The sequence below is a fragment of the Salvelinus namaycush genome, chromosome 16, assembly GCF_016432855.1.
Source record: "Salvelinus namaycush isolate Seneca chromosome 16, SaNama_1.0, whole genome shotgun sequence".
NCBI lineage: Eukaryota > Metazoa > Chordata > Actinopteri > Salmoniformes > Salmonidae > Salvelinus > Salvelinus namaycush.
This window is the reverse complement of record NC_052322.1, coordinates 36,706,580-36,722,767: the sequence shown is the minus strand read 5'-3', so window position 1 is coordinate 36,722,767 and position 16,188 is coordinate 36,706,580. Positions and strand designations below refer to the sequence as shown.

Sequence of the window (16,188 nt, the reverse complement as noted above, 5' to 3'; positions counted from 1 at the left end):
GCCTTGCCCGAATTCCCCCACCCCCCTTATAATTTCCTTATTTTTGTGGCTAGTGTCAAATACTTTCTGTGGCACACACTACTGGTCAACATGAGCTACCAAAAGGATTCCAAAGTGTGCCAGGCCTTGCAGTCCCAAGATAGAAGGGGGGGGGGGGGGATTTTGGCACACATCAGTCAAATACTTTCTATAGAACAAACTTCACGTCAGGATAGGCAACCAAAATTAATAATTAATATGTGTGTTACATGAAACATAGAGAAAAACATTTAGGCAAGCAATAAACATTTCAGAAAAACTACTAGTCGAATAAGACATGGGAGCGATGACGAATTTTGTCAAAGATATTTATTTATAGACTAATACACAAATAGCCAAACCGAAAACTGCAGACATTACTAGTGCCTCCCCTGCGATCAAACCGACATATAAAATAAAATGTAGTCTAACGTGATCAGAAATCTCTACTAGCAAGCAAGTCGCAGCAATGAAGAATTGAGTGCGTGCGCGTTCACGCGAAGGGAGGGATTCTGTCAGGGGGGAGATTTTCGCCACAACACCGGAAACCTCACAAGTCGCAGGCAGGTTTGACGGCAACGCAAGTCACAAGTGACAACGCCAGGTAGCACAATATGGCTGGTACAAACCTTTATGGGCATTCATTTGTTTATTGTTTTTTTCAAATTAGTTTTTAATGAAACCTGTTGATAGGACAGGCTCATTTGTACATAGGCCTTTGTGTGCTGTCTTTCTTGAAAGTTTTCATACATAGACTTTTACAACAAGAAGTTGAATGCCCCGGACGGACCGCTTTCTGCATTGTTCGCATAGGAATCGAAAGTAAAATGACGCTGTCACGAAATACATAAGGTAGGTGGTGATAATGAAACGAACCTGACAGAGCAACACAACAAGCCCACACCTGATCAGACGTGTGTTGCTGGTAACGACTGAATGAAAACAACCATTTCACTGGAACTTCTAAATAAAATAAATGGATACACGGCCATACGAGACAACGCAGGGCAAGGTAAATATACCCGCTATTCTTAAGACCGACTGACCTGTGTGATCATTCCTACTCTGGTTTGTCTCATTGAAGGAAAAACATCCGTTAAGCTGTCAGCTAGCTTATTTTGTCAACTAAGTGTTTTACCAAAGAAGTGCACCCTGATCATGTAATTATGTAATCTCCTACTCAAATCCACTTCCTGATTGTTTCATTGTGAAGGAAGTGTCCAACCAATGCACTGTGTTGTTTACAACTGAAACAAACAGGCATAGTTGTGGCTCGGCTAAAACTATTGTTACAAGACATATTTCTAAATAATTGGTCATCATAGCACAATCAAACATTGAACATTCTCTTTGTACTAGCAGTCCCAATCCAGACAAAAATGCATGAGTTACACCTCCATTAAAACACTAAAGTCTGAAGTATGATTCAACTTTCACTTTCCAGAGCTCCACCATGCCACACAGAGAATGCAATGAAGAGTCACGTGACAAGAGGCCACGCGAGGGACATATCAAACATGTCACTGCGGTATCAGTTATATAATCACTCAATCAATTTAACTGAAGTTACATGTGAGTCATTTTGTGTAATGCCAGGTTCAGCATGGTCCCAGTCGCAGATTTATAGTTGTTTGCTTTAGCCAACTCTTCTGCCATATTCATTCTATGGCATTTGCTGCATACAGATCTGGAAACCAGGCTACAGCGAGATCACAGTGGATACAATTTATCATCATGAACACTAATTAGCTTACTATGTGACATTTTCAGGAGGAGAAACAACCTTTGAGAAGAATGAGAAGTCCGCCTAGAAACAGAATAACTGGTTCGTTTAGGCAGAGGTTTGGAGGAAGATTCAACAGACCACGGTAAGACCTGAGGACATTTCAGAGCAGGCTTGTGTAGCCTAAGGTTTGTTCTTGGTCATTTCAACATTTCCACACCTTCACCGACTCACAATACTCTCACTCATTCACGCTTTTTATTTTCTACTGTTTTCTTTACTGTACAGATTCATAAGGGACGATCATTCATTCCGGAAGCCCCGCTTCAGTTTTGGGTTCCAGAGATACCACTCCTTTACCCCCCGCCCACGGTTTCACTGGAGAGACCAGTCCGGCCCCCCTGGGCCCCCAGGCCCACCACAAGACCCATCAGGCCCCAACAGCCAGTACAGTGACCAGAGGAACATGGACAGGAACTCCCCCGCCAAGTCCTCACCTAAAGGACACACCAGTAGGTTTACGCTCATGTTGTGTTTGATGGGAGTTTTGACCAAATTAATTAACCTGTGGCTACAGGGTAAGCGTATTACCATCTATGCCAACATGAACCAGATCTCTTGGCAGAGTTCATAGTAGGGGCTAGGGCTGCACAATTAATCAGATTCACATCGAAATGTCAATATTGACATGTGAAATATTCATATCGCAATAAATATTTTGAAACGCATCTCAGCCGCGTAATGGCCTTTTAAAAAAAGTTTTCTATTTTTTTTGTTCTCTTGTGGCTGTTTCCCACCAAGCCCGCCCCCGTCAATCAAGCAGCGCAGTTCCTCTTCCTCGCTGTTAGATCAATATAAGTTTGCATGCTGTTCTCTTAGATCAAATGCAGTCAGCCGATTGTTCAAAACAAGAACGATGCTGCTTTCTACTTAGCTTCTCAATATGTCATCCTATTTCTAGGATTCCAACAGTTCACCCAAATGTTTTGATCTATATCGCACAAAAAATCTAATCGCAACATTTGGTAAAAAAAAATATCATATTTTACCCATAGCGGCCAGCCCTAGTACAGGCAACAACAAAAAAATTATACCTGAAATACCTATATCACTTTCCTCGTGTGAACACTAGAGTGCAGTATGAGCAAACAGTGTTCATGTCAACTCAGACAGTGAATATATTAGCTACATTTGGAATGTGTTTTGCTCATCAGTATTCCTGGTGGTTGATAGTCACCAAGCAACAACCTGACAATGTTGCATAATACTGTCTGCACACAGCATTGGTAGATATTATAATGACAGTATTATGTCATCATTCTATACAATGAAATGGCAAAGAATAGTATCCTACTGAAAAAGTGCCAATCATTCCAACCTTCATTAAACACCAGTGTATTTATGTCACCTCTTATGTAGAATACATAACAGCTGCTGAGCATCAAATTATAATATCATTTATTTTATACAGTACTCTATTGGGCATATATTTAAAGGGACACTTTGGGGTTTTGGCAAAGAGCCCCTTTATCTACTTCCCAGGAGCCAGATGAACTCGTGGATACCATTTTTATCTCTCTGTGTCCAGTATGAAGGAATTTAGAGGTAGTTTTGAGAGCTAATGCCAACTAGCGTTAGCGCATTGACTGGAAGTCTATGGGTATCTGCTAGTATGGTAGTAGATACACATAGACTTCCAGTCATTGCTCTAATGCGAGTTAGCATTGACTCATGAAACTACATCTAACTTCCTCATTGCCAAAACCCCGAAGTATCCCTTTAAGTACTGAACTGTAAATATTTCTGATCATCAAAGTTCGCCTCATCACATTAGCATTAGTATCATGAAGAATAAAAGTGGTTTAGTAAGACCGCAATCGATGTGCCTGTAAGTCATCAATTACTTCTTATGCTTAAGCCCCATTCTCTATCATGTTTGAAAGTGTTTTCTTGAATAACTTTGCATTGCCTGAAGACGACCCAGGTCTTGTTATCTGCAATAGAAACCATCATGTCATCTTTCATCTCCTTGCTTTTGTTTAAATTAGCTGTATCGCTATTCTCAACTGTGGTAGTAGTGGTGGTGGTTGTTTTTTCTCCTATTTTAGTCAGCTGCTATGTCTCTGCGCAGACTGCAGTACTGTGGAGGTGTGTGGGTGTGGGTGAGTGTGTGAGGAACAGGTTGCTCTATGTGCCTGAGAGATCTGCTATGATGGTGACTCATTTCTATAGTGTGTGTTAGAGATGGAAAACGAGAGAGATATAGCTAAAGAAAACAAGGAGAAAGAGGGAGTGAGGTACCGGGCAGACAGCCAGCTTTGAATACAGGTAATGAACCATAACAAAGCTATCGCCTCACACACTGCAGTCAAACATTGCGAGGCAGACTGTGCAAATCACACCCAATGCTGAAAGAATGCTTAACGAAACATTAATTTTAGCCCCTGCGTGCTGCCTGTAGACAATAACTCTCCCGCTGATGGCAGATTGCAGCCAGAGAGATGGAGATGGGGAAGCTTAGTCCTGAATTATACCTGCAGCTAGAGGCACTAATGGGATGTTAGTTTGGCCCTGAGGACACTGGGTAGGTTGAGTAGTCCCAGCATCAATCACAGATATTAGAGTTAATTGAGAGATATCAACTGGGCCAATCAAGGATATTAGAGTTCATCACAGATGTCAGCTGCTGTAGTTTAGCTCTAAGTTATCCCCCATCAGTTCTGAGCTATAGGTGTGTGTTATGTTGAGTGGGGGCTTGTGTTGTATTGTTTGAAGATGTGGTTTGTCTGTGTGATGTTGCAGGTGCTCTCAGGTCTTCTGCAGGCGCCAGCAGAGAGGAGAAGCAGCCTGTGTCGTTCACAGTAAGTCCACATTCCACCACTCCTCTCAGCACGTTTGGGATCTGGGGAGTCTGTGCTGTTTAAAGTAGGGAGGGCACACATCCTGTATTTGTTGTCATGCTCTGCTAGTGTATTGTGGTGACTGAACTTGTAAATCATTCCCTCTCTCTTCCAAAACTACATGAGGTAGGCCTCCTTCATAATAAAAAATAAAAAAAGTTTATCCAGCAGGGTTTGAGTAGGTTACATTCTAAATGTAATCCGTTACATTTACCTGTCAAATTGTAATCCACAATGTAACTTTTGGATTATCAAAACTCTGTAATGTTATCTGATTACTTTCCCCTTAAGAGGCGCGGGTTCGTGGCTGTCACAGCCATAAAGTCATAAAATCTGATTTTAAACCTAACCTTAAGCACAGTGCTAACCCTAATGCCTAACCCTAACCTTAAATGAAGACCAAAAAGCACATTTTTGTTTTCATAAGTTTTTACAATATAGTAAATTTTGAGGTTATGGTTAGGCATTATTGTTAGCAGTGTAGTTAAGGTTAGGGCTATATTTAAAATCAGATTTTATGACTTTGTGGCTGTGCCAGCCACTAACCTGGGCGTTACAATTTTGAAGACAAAATTACCATTTGAACGACATCAATAGCAGGAAAATTCAATCTTATAGTTTACATAGTTCGCCATACATGAATGTTACATTTTACTTTATGGGTTGGTTATGTAGGGTTCTTCTAACCCATTGCTTTCTACTACAGATAATAATACGATTAGGCTATATCTTCACATTAAAAAAACTGTGTACATTTCCAGTCATTCCAATTAATTAAATACTCCTTGATCCTCAAGAATAGGACTTGGAAATGTACACTGATCAAAAATATAAACGCAAAATGTAAAGTGTTGGTCCTATGTTTCATGAGCGGAAATAGAACATTTCTGGGATCTTTTATGTGCACATAAAGCTTATGTGCAGAAATGTGTTTGCATCCCCATTTCTTCTCTGCCAAGATAATCCATCCACCTGACAGGTGTGGCATATCAAGAAGCTGATTGAACAGCATGATCATTACACAGGTGCACCTTGTGCTGGGGACAATAAAAGGCCACTCTAAAATGTGCAGCTTTGTTACACAACACAATGCCACAGATGTCTCAAGTTTTCGGGGAGCGTGCAATTGGCATGCTGACTGCAGGAATGCCCACCAGAGCTCTTGCCAGAGAATTGAATGTTAATTTCTCTACCATACACTGCCTCCAACATTGTTTTAGAGAATTTGGCAGTACCTCCAACCAGCCTCACAACCGCAGACAATGTGTATGGCATCGTGTGGGTGAGCGGTTTGCTGATGTCAGTGTTGTGAACAGAGTGCCCTATTGTGGTGGTTGGGTTATGGTATGGTCAGGCATAAGCTACGGACAACGAACACAATTGTATTTTATTGATGGCAATTTGAATGCACAGAGATACCATGATGAGATCCTGAGGCCCATTGCTGTACCATTTACCTGCTGCCGTCACCTCACGTTTCAGCATGATAATGCACGCCCCCATGACACAAGGATCTGTACACAATTCCTGGAAGCTGAAAATGTCCCTGTTCTTCCATGGCCTGCATTCTCACAGACATGTCACCCATTGAGCATGTTTGGGATGCTCTAGATCGACATGTACAACAGCGTGTTCCAATTCCCGCCAATATCCAGTAACTTCTTACAGCCATTGAAGAGGAGTGGGACAACATTCCACAGACTACAATCAACAGCCCGATCTACTCTATGTGAAGGAGATGTGTAGCGTTGCATGAGGCAAATGATGGTCCCACCAGATACTAACTGGTTTTCTGATCCACACGCCTACCTTCCTTTTTAAGGTATCTATGACCAACAGATGCATATCTGTATTCCCAGACATGACATCCATAGATTACTGCCTAATGAATTTATTTCAATTGACTGATTTCCTTATATGAACTGTAACTCAGTAAAGTCTTTGAAATTGTCGCATGTTGCATTTATGTTTTTGTTCAGTATAGATTAGCCATTATTTTACCTGATCATATCCCCAAAACTAAGGACGAATTAGCCTAATTTATTTAGTCATGGAGGCCTGATTGGGCTCATTGCTTCGCGTTGAAAAATAAACGGAAGCAAACTGAGTAGTCCCTTATATGTAACTGATTACATATAATCCATTATTCCATGATCCCCCCCTTGCTTGACTGCTGCTTCAATTTCTCAGAAGTGATATGTACCACACTGGGAGGTATGTACCACACTGGGAGGTATGTACCACACTGGGAGGTATGTACCACACTGGGAGGTATGTACCACACTGGGAGGTATGTACCACACTGGGAGGTATGTACCACACTGGGAGGTATGTACCACACTGGGAGGTATGTACCACACTGGGAGGTATGCACTGCAACAAATGTACTTATATTGAATTTAAGTCTTGAGTGAATCTCTTTGCCCATTATGCTCGCTGTCAAAATGTTTATTACACACACACACACACACACACACACACACACACACACACACATACAGCGTCTTTCAAGGTCCTTCAAATCAAAGATATAAAAAAAATAAAAACTCAAACATTTGAATAATCTTGGCTAGTCTGCTCGGTAAGATTATTTATATGTGTGTGTGTCCTCCGCGCTCCTGGCTATGATGGGAATTGGAAGGATAGAGAGAGCACAGGTGCAGCATAAAGAATGGAATTGAAAGTTGGATGGTCTGACTTAGAGAGAAAGGAGCAGAGTGAAGCAGAAGGTTGTCTCCTTCCGTTTTACCATGCTGATGATTCCAACTGCCTGCTAACCTTGAGAAGATGAACTCAACAACAATCAGGTGGGCTCTGAATGGCAAATGTGCTAAGGTCTTAAGGAATACAAAGGGAACATGGACTTCCTGAAGGGCCGCCCCCAGGTGGTAAGGGTAGGTAACAACACATCCGCCATGCTGATCCTCAACACGGGTGCCCCTCGGGTGTGTGCTCAGTCCCCTCCTGTACTCCCTGTTCACTCATGACTGTATGGCCAGGCATGACTCCAACACCATCATTAAGTTTGCTGATGACACAACAGTGGTAGGCCTGATCACCGACAACAATAAGAAAGCCTATAGGGAGGAGGTCAGAGACCTGGCTGTTTTTTTTGACATGGATCAAAAGATCCTCAGATCCTCAAAGTTCTACAGCTGCACCATCAGGAGCATCCTGACTGGTTGCATGACTGCTTGGTATGGCAACTGCTCGGCCTCTGACCGCATGGCACTACAGATGGTAGTGCGTACGACCCAGTACATCACTGGGACCAAGCTTCCTGCCATCCAGGACCTCTATACCAGGCAGTGTCAGAGGAAGGCCCTAAAAATTGTCAAAGACTCCCGCCACCCTAGTCATAGACTATTCTCTCTGCTACCACACGGCAAGTGGTAACGGAGCTCCAAGTGTAGGTCCAAAAGGCTACTCAACAGCTTCTACCCCCAAGCCATAAGACTCCTGAACAGCTAATAAAATGGCTACCCAGACTATTTGCATTGCCCCCTCCCCTCTTTTACACTGCTGCTATTCTCTGTTTATTATCTATGCATAGTCACTTTAACTCTACCTACATGTACATATTACCTCGACTAACCGGTGCCTCTGCACATTGACTCTGTACCGGTACCCCCTGTATATAGCCTCACTATTATGTTACTGCTGCTCTTTAATTATTTGTTACTTTTATTTCTTAATTTGTTACTTATTTTTTACTTCACACGTATTTATCTTAAAACTGCATCGTTGGTTAAGGGCTTGTAAGTAAGCATTTCACTAAGTTCTACACCTGTTGTATTTGGTGCGTGTGACAAATAAAATTTGATTTGAAGTGGTATGTGTCTATTATAGTTGCACAGAAGACTGTAAAACCAGAGGTCGAACCAGAAGGAATGCAGAATTTTTAGATTTGAAACAATTTCACTGTTCATAAGTAGTGCTTTGCTTATAACTGCTTGTAACTCTCTCTCCCCTGTGTCTATGTAGGTGGCTCAAAAGAAGGAGAGATCCCACAGCAGAGAGGGAGAAAGAGAGAGGGAAAGAGAGCTCCCCTCCACCGTGAGCAGGGCCGCAGCACGAAACAGAACCATCCAACAGAAGAGGAAAGAAATAGAACAGGTATAGTACAGTGAGCTCTTAACATCTAGTATTGTATATCATGTTTGAAATGATTTAGAGGAAGAGTAGATTTGAGAAAAACAAATGAGTGAAAGATAAAGGAAGAAGGACTAAGAATATAACATCAGAAGAATAAAATAAAGTTAATCAGAAAACAACTTTCATCCTGATAACTCAACTGGATACTAACACGCGAACAGTTGTTTACACGTTGCAAGAGAGTTGCTAAGAGAGTTTCTAGCTACTAGCTACCTGCTGTTAGCCAACAAAAATGACAATAAAAAACTGCAAAGGACAGAACAAAAGACAGGAAAACAAGTACCTAAACTTACACAAGCAAGAGAAAACAATTCAGACAAAACAAGAAAGGTGGGCTTTGTTTACATTAAGAAATGCCTAGCTACAACTAGCAAAGTGAAAACATCTACTGTATCCAGCTGTAATCAACTAAGATGGATACATTTGTGACTCATTTCAGGAAAATAGATGTATGTCGTACGTCACTACTTCACAGGAAAGGCATTTGAATGTCGTTTTTTTATTTTTATCAAAATGCATCTTTTGGCACAAATTTCTTCTGGAACGTGAACTTTCATGTGCCTTAAAAACAAACGTATATGCCATCTGTAAATACAAATAAAATTGTTAAATTACGAGCCTAATTGGTTTAGCCATGGATAAAAACAGGAACCTTCTCACTAGCTGTGATAATGGATGGGCTGGATATGCCAAGAGATGAGTTCGGATTGCGCTTGCCATGTAGCGCGCTTCTGTCTATAACATGAGTTTAGTATGTGTAGGTGATCCTTTCTAAAGCGGCTTTTTTGAAAGATATCATAAAGAACTGCGCAAATGTTGCTAAGGCTCTCCGCTTTCTGGAGGACCGAGTTATGAAATCAGTGGAATCCCCGGGAGAAGCAAAGTATGTAGATCTTTTGTTTCGGCTTTACTTAGGCTTTCCTGTCTGAACACAGAAGGCTGTTGTATAAAACACCTGTCTGGATTACATCTTTAAACTAAGGGCAACCATGGCATCAGTGACAGAAGCAAACATCCATTTATATGGGTAAGAGAGTCTAGCTAGCTACATTTTCAGATATTATACGTTTCTAATTGGCTCGCCAGCTAATGTTACGTGTCTGATCTTTGTAGTAATGTTATTTGTGTCTCAGAGCCATTTGCATTGCTAGTTATAGCATATTGTTAGCTAGGTAGCTAACATTGAACCTAGCTATTAGCTTTAGCTACCTGTATATTCATGCAGGGTAGTAACTGATGTCATGCAGCCTGTCATTTTTGTGTTTATACTTTTTCACAACGACAATTTTGATGTCGGACGACAAAAAAATGCTCATGATGTTGCTGCAACAACTGTATACAGACATGTCGATAGAAGTAGTATAAACCAGCCTTTAGTCTTGAAATCTTTGGTTGTACACTACCGTACTCATTGTTTAGCACATGGCCTCACGTAAATCCTTAAAGGAATGGGTGGGGCTGAGGCTTAAGAGGGTGTGAATGATGCTGAATGGGTGTAGATAAAGAAGAGCTCTCCAGTAGGTGTACCAAAACATTCAAGGGCCATTTTCTCAAAATTGGGGTTACAAGTTTATCAACTTTCGTTTATCAACATACACTAACGTTTATCAACATACACTAAGTTGACTGTGCCTTTAAACAGCTTGGAAAATTCCAGAAAATTATGTCATAGGCTAATTGACACCATTTGAGTCAATTTGAGGTGTACCTGTGGATGTATTTCAAGGCATACCTTCAAACTCAGTGCCTCTTTGCTTGACATCATGGGAAATCAAAAGAAATCAGCCAAGCCCTCAGGAAAAAAATTGAAGACCTCCACAAGTCTGGTTCATCCTTGGGAGCAATTTTCAAACGCCTGAAGTTACCACGTTCATCTGTACAAACAATAGTACGTGAGTATAAACACCATGGGACCACGCAGCCGTCATACCGCTCAGGAAGGAGACGTGTTCTGCCTCCTAGAGATTAACGTACTTTGGTGCGGAAAGTGCAAATCAATCCCAGAACAACAGCAAAGGACCGTGTGAAGATGCTGGAGGAAACAGGTACAAAAGTATCTGTATCCACAGTAAAACGAGTCCTATATCGACATAACCTGAAAGGCCTCTCAGCAAGGAAGCCACTGCTTCAAAACCACCATAAAAAAAGGCAGACTACGGTTTGCAACTGCACATGGGGACAAAGATTGTACTTTTTGGAGAAATGTCTTCTGGTCTGATGGAAAAGAAATAGGACTGTTTGGCCATAATGAACATCGTTATGTTGTGAGGAAAAAGGGGGAGTCTTGCAAGCCGAAGAACACCATCCCCACTGTGAAGCACGGGGGTGGCAGCATCATGTTGTGGGGGTGCTTTGCTGCAGGAGGGACTGGTGCACTTCACAAAATAGATGGCATCATGAGATAGGAAAATTGTGTGGATATATTGAAGCAACATCTCAAGACATCAGTCAGGAAGTTAAAGCTTGGTCGCAAATGGGTCTTCCAAATGGACATTGACCCCAAGCATACTTCCAAAGTTGTGGCAAAATGGCTTAAGGACAACAAAGTCAAGGCATTGGAGTGAACATCACATTGCCCTGACCTCAATCATATAGAACATTTGTGGGCAGAACTGAAAAAGAGTGTGCGAGCAAGGAGGCCTACAAACCTGACTCAGTTATACCAGCTCTGTCAGGAGGAATGGGCCAAAATTCACCCAACTTATTGTGGGATGCTTGTGGAAGTCTACCCGAAATGTTTGACCCAAGTTAAACAATTTAAAGGCAATGCTACCAAATACTAATTGAGTGTATGTAAACTTCTGACCCACTGGGAATGTGATGAAATAAATAAAAGCTGAAATAAATAATTCTCTCTACTATTATTCTGACATTTCACTTTCTTAAAGTAAAGTGGTGATCCTAACTGACCTAAGACAGGGAATTTTTACTAGGATTAAATGTCAGGAATTGTGAAAAACTGAGTTTAAATGTATTTGGCTAAGGTGTATGTAAACTTCCGACTTTAACTGTATATATCATTTTTGTGCAAAAATATTGAGTAGGGTAATTTTACCAATTGCACTTATGGATGTGAGGTTTGGGGTCTAACCTGTATTTACGATTACAAGCATGGGGAGAAAAATCTTAATACAGAATTATCAAAAATAACAAAAATGAAGTACCAAATAATGCATGCAGAGTAGAACTCAGAAGTTTACCTTTTAATTGTAAATATAAAGAAAATGACACAAATTTTTGCACCGTTTCAAATTAAGCCCCAAAACATCCTTACAATTCAAAGCACTGAATATCCAAGAGTTTAACACTGAAAAGAGACCCCTGTGTCAGCTATTAAAAACACTAAACAACCCTATTATCCAAACACACAGGGAAATCTATCAAATTGTTACAGAAATTAAAACTATTTGACAAATTGGAAAAATGTAACAAAAACAGAGAAAACAAAATCACTATTTGGCACTCAAAAGAGAATAGAAATTGTCAGAATGTCTCTATTCTGTCAGAAATACAAAACAGAGACAGATCCTGACCAAATACCACCAATTTGCTATAGAAAAGGGGAGACACAAAAAAACATGGCTACCCAAAGTGGGGCATCTATGTGGTCACTGCACAACAGGGGAGGTAGAGACAGAGATACACTTTTTCCTCAACTGTAAGAAATACTCCCAAATAAGAATCTTTTTTTCAAGAAATATCTCAATCAAATCCTAACTTCTCTGCATTTACTAACGACATAAAGCTGGGAATTATTCTGGGTGAGGGAGAAACTACAAATATTACTGCCATATATGTATATGATTGCCATAGCCTGAGGGACATTTCTCAACAATTAATTCCCTGAGGTATTTACATTGTATATAACTTACAAGTAATACATAGTGTAACCATCATTCATGTTTGTTTATTTATTAGCTGTTGTTTCTTTTTATAATCGTGTTTTTATTTAATTACATGTATGACTGAAGGTTACACAATACAACAGCAGTAGTGTTGTACATGTATACATGATTATATATGTACTATTATTACTACTGAAATGAACTGTATTTCACTATCTTCATTGCATTGTACTGTATTTACTGAAATGCTGTACCACCATACCACTTTGGCAATATCTACAAATTGTATTTCATGCCAATAAAGCAATTTGAATTTGAGAGAGAGAGAGAAAGAACAGAGACAAGGAGGTAGGATTATGAGAGCGAGGGGAATAGAGAGGGAGGGAAAGGAGAGAGAGAAGGAAAGAACAGAGACGAGGAGGTAGGATTATGAGAGCGAGGGGAATAGAGAGGGAGGGAAAGGAGAGAGAGAAAGAAAGAGGGGAGTTGTGGAAAGGGTGATTTGATAACTGCAGTGCCAAAACTAATTGAGGAACATTGCGCCAGAGACACCTCTAATTTATTATAATTTTTTCTTCATTGTAGCAGCTGAATCAGTTGAATAGGTTATCATTCATGATTAGAGCCAATACACGGTGAGGTTATAATCTGCTTGTACATCCCTGGGTAGTTTACCTGCAATCACTCACAGATGGAACTTCTGTTATTGTCAGGTTGTTTGTCCAGGTCTTTTAATCATAAATCATAATGAGTCATCACATGCGCACGGTGCTGTTTTCTTTGAATAGCTTTTGATACACGTGCTTTAATAGATACGTCACAGTCAATGTGACAGAGCATCACATGAAGCGTTGCCAGTGGGAGGTGTGCTGTGTTGTCTCCATCCACTCGACTGATGAGAAGGTATCTCTCGCTCTTCACATCTCCATGGTTACTGGAGATGGTAGGCTCTGTGAGAGAGTAGTCTCAAAACAGGTAGCTGATACACCCATCCTTCAAAGATCCACACAGTGCCCTTTCATGGTGTGTACTGTCGTGTGAACAGCTGTCTGTGTGTGTGCTGCTGCCCTGGACTGCTAATCCACTCAGTGGTAATGACATACACATGACGAGACCTCTCGCCCCAAGCATCTCTCCTAGAACTCTCTCAATCCCTGTCTTTCCATCCTCTTTTCCTCTCTTGCTTTCCATCATCTCTTTCATCCTCTCTTCACACCCGCTCTCTTTCCATCCTCTATCTCTTGTGATTCTCCTCTCTCTTCAGCCCAGCTTCTCCCCCTCGCTCTTCCCCTCTCTCTTGCTCTCTCTCTTTCTCGCTCTTCACCTCTCTCTCTCTGTCTCTCTCTCTCTACCCCCTTTCTCCCCCTCTTCATCTTTTGTTTGCCTTACTCCACCTGTGTCTGAAGGCTCATATCTGCAGCATTCCTTTGGTATTAGAGTGAGCTGAGGTATCTTTAGACCAATCTGTGCTATGCTCCTCACTGGAACAGGAGCCACAATGCAAAGAAAACTCCCATGTGCCATGAAAATATGTTTGTGTTTGTCATGCTGGTGTACAATTAGGATTGTGACACAGCTTAATGTGGTTTAGAAGATAATGTGGTTTAAAAGATGCGTGTACAGGTTTGTGTTTTAGGACTGTGATGCACAGTTTTAATGTGATGGTGAAAAAGCTGACTGTCTGTGTGTTATGCAGGTGTACCGTCAGGACTGTGACACGTTTGGTGTGGTGGTGAAGATGCTGATAGCCAAAGACCCCTCCCTGGAGCGGCCCATCCAGTCATCTCTACAGGAGAACCTCAGGGAGATTGGCCTGCGCTGTGTAGAGGCCATGCAAGAGTTCATTGAGGAGTATGACACCAGGGAACCATCCACAGTGATACGCACACACGCACCTTTGTCTTAACCTGTGTAAGTGGCTGGCTTGTCTACAAAAACACTGATTGTGGTGTATACATGCTGATTGGGTATGTAATATTGGGTATGTAAACTCGTGAGCTGGTCTGTCCTTGGTCAGTCAAGCCAAAGTCACTCCTGGTGCTCAGCCTTCTGGAAGCTCTGTGACTTCTACTGAAACTCAATAATTTATGTTTGTCAACTTTCAATATTGCTCTTGACAATGTGATGATGTAAGATAGAGCTATTGCACTTGTGCTTCCTACCAAAGTGTAGTTCATGAATTCCAAGCCCGGTATTATATTGAAATGTTGTCTTTTTTATTGAAAATGTATTTATGACATGATTAATACATGACCTATAATATTTTTATATACTATGTTGATATACAAGGGTGATTTCTTCCAATACAGAGCAAGTTTCTATTTACACAACCTTTGGATATTCTCGGTGCATTAAAATCTGTTCTTGAAAATTAGGTCTCTCTGTGTTTGATTCAATCTTGTAATGTCTCATGCTGCTGCTCCCTACACTCCCTGATCTACAAATCTCCCTGATCTACAAATCACCCTGATCTATAAAACACTCCCATACACATATCACCCTGACCTGCAAATCACCCTGACCTGCAAAACACCCTGATCTACAAAACACCCTGATCTACAAAACACCCTGATCTACAAAACACCCTGACCTACAAAACACCCTGATCTACAAAACACCCTGACCTACAAAACACCCTGACCTACAAAACACCCTGACCTACAAATCACCCTGATCTACAAAACACCCTGATCTACAAAACACCCTGACCTACAAAACACCCTGATCTACAAAACACCCTGATCTACAAAACACCCTGATCTACAAAACACCCTGATCTACAAAACACCCTGATCTACAAAACACCCTGATCTACAAAACACCCTGATCTACAAAACACCCTGATCTACAAAACACCCTGATCTACAAAACACCCTGATCTACAAATCACCCTGATCTACAAAACACCCTGATCTACAAAACACCCTGATCTACAAAACACCCTGATCTACAAAACACTCTTCTACACAAATCACTCTGACCTACAAAACACCCTGATCTACAAAACACCCTGACCTACAAAACACCCTGACCTACAAAACACCCTGATCTACAAAACACCCTGATCTACAAAACACCCTGATCTACAAAACACCCTGATCTACAAAACACCCTGATCTACAAAACACCCTGATCTACAAAACACCCTGATCTACAAAACACCCTGACCTACAAAACACCCTGATCTACAAAACACCCTGATCTACAAAACACCCTGATCTACAAAACACCCTGACCTACAAAACACCCTGACCTACAAAACACCCTGATCTACAAATCACCCTGATCTACAAATCACCCATATACACAAATCACTCTGATCTACAAATCACCTTTATACACAAATTACCCTGATCTACAAAACACCCTTATACACAAATCACCCTGATCTACAAATCACCCATATACACAAATCACCCTGATCTACAAAACACCCTCATACACATATCACCCTGACCTACGAAACACCCTGATCTACAAAACACCCTGATACACAAATCCCCCTGACCTACAAAACACCCTGATCTACAAAACACCCTGATCTACA

At 41.1% G+C, this 16,188-nt stretch overlaps 1 protein-coding gene across 4 annotated transcripts; it reads left to right on the top strand.

Moving 5' to 3' along the window:
- The first annotated feature begins 546 nt into the window (after positions 1-546).
- On the top strand, positions 547-15,009 carry LOC120061377 (periphilin-1-like). Of its 4 annotated transcripts, none has more exons than XM_039011151.1 (7): positions 547-870; positions 1,463-1,546; positions 1,789-1,886; positions 2,030-2,253; positions 4,544-4,602; positions 8,626-8,757; positions 14,338-15,009. In XM_039011151.1, exons 2-7 carry the CDS (start codon positions 1,472-1,474, stop codon positions 14,545-14,547), a joined length of 798 nt encoding a protein of 265 aa, XP_038867079.1. In that variant the 5' UTR covers positions 547-870; positions 1,463-1,471; the 3' UTR covers positions 14,548-15,009. The 4 variants fall into 4 exon arrangements, with proteins under 4 accessions (XP_038867079.1, XP_038867078.1, XP_038867081.1 ...); XM_039011150.1 differs by having other exon boundaries at positions 547-1,030; XM_039011152.1 differs by lacking the exon at positions 547-870 and adding an exon at positions 1,005-1,030 and having other exon boundaries at positions 1,463-1,590.
- Positions 15,010-16,188: the final 1,179 nt, after the last annotated feature.

Coding starts and splice junctions, on each gene's coding strand:
- LOC120061377 (XM_039011150.1), top strand. CDS start 995: ATGGATACACGGCCATACGAGACAACGCAGGGCAAG. Junction 1,031..1,462: donor ACGAGACAACGCAGGGCAAG/GTAAATATACCC, acceptor TTCACTTTCCAG/AGCTCCACCATGCCACACAG. Junction 8,758..14,337: donor AGAGGAAAGAAATAGAACAG/GTATAGTACAGT, acceptor TGTGTTATGCAG/GTGTACCGTCAGGACTGTGA.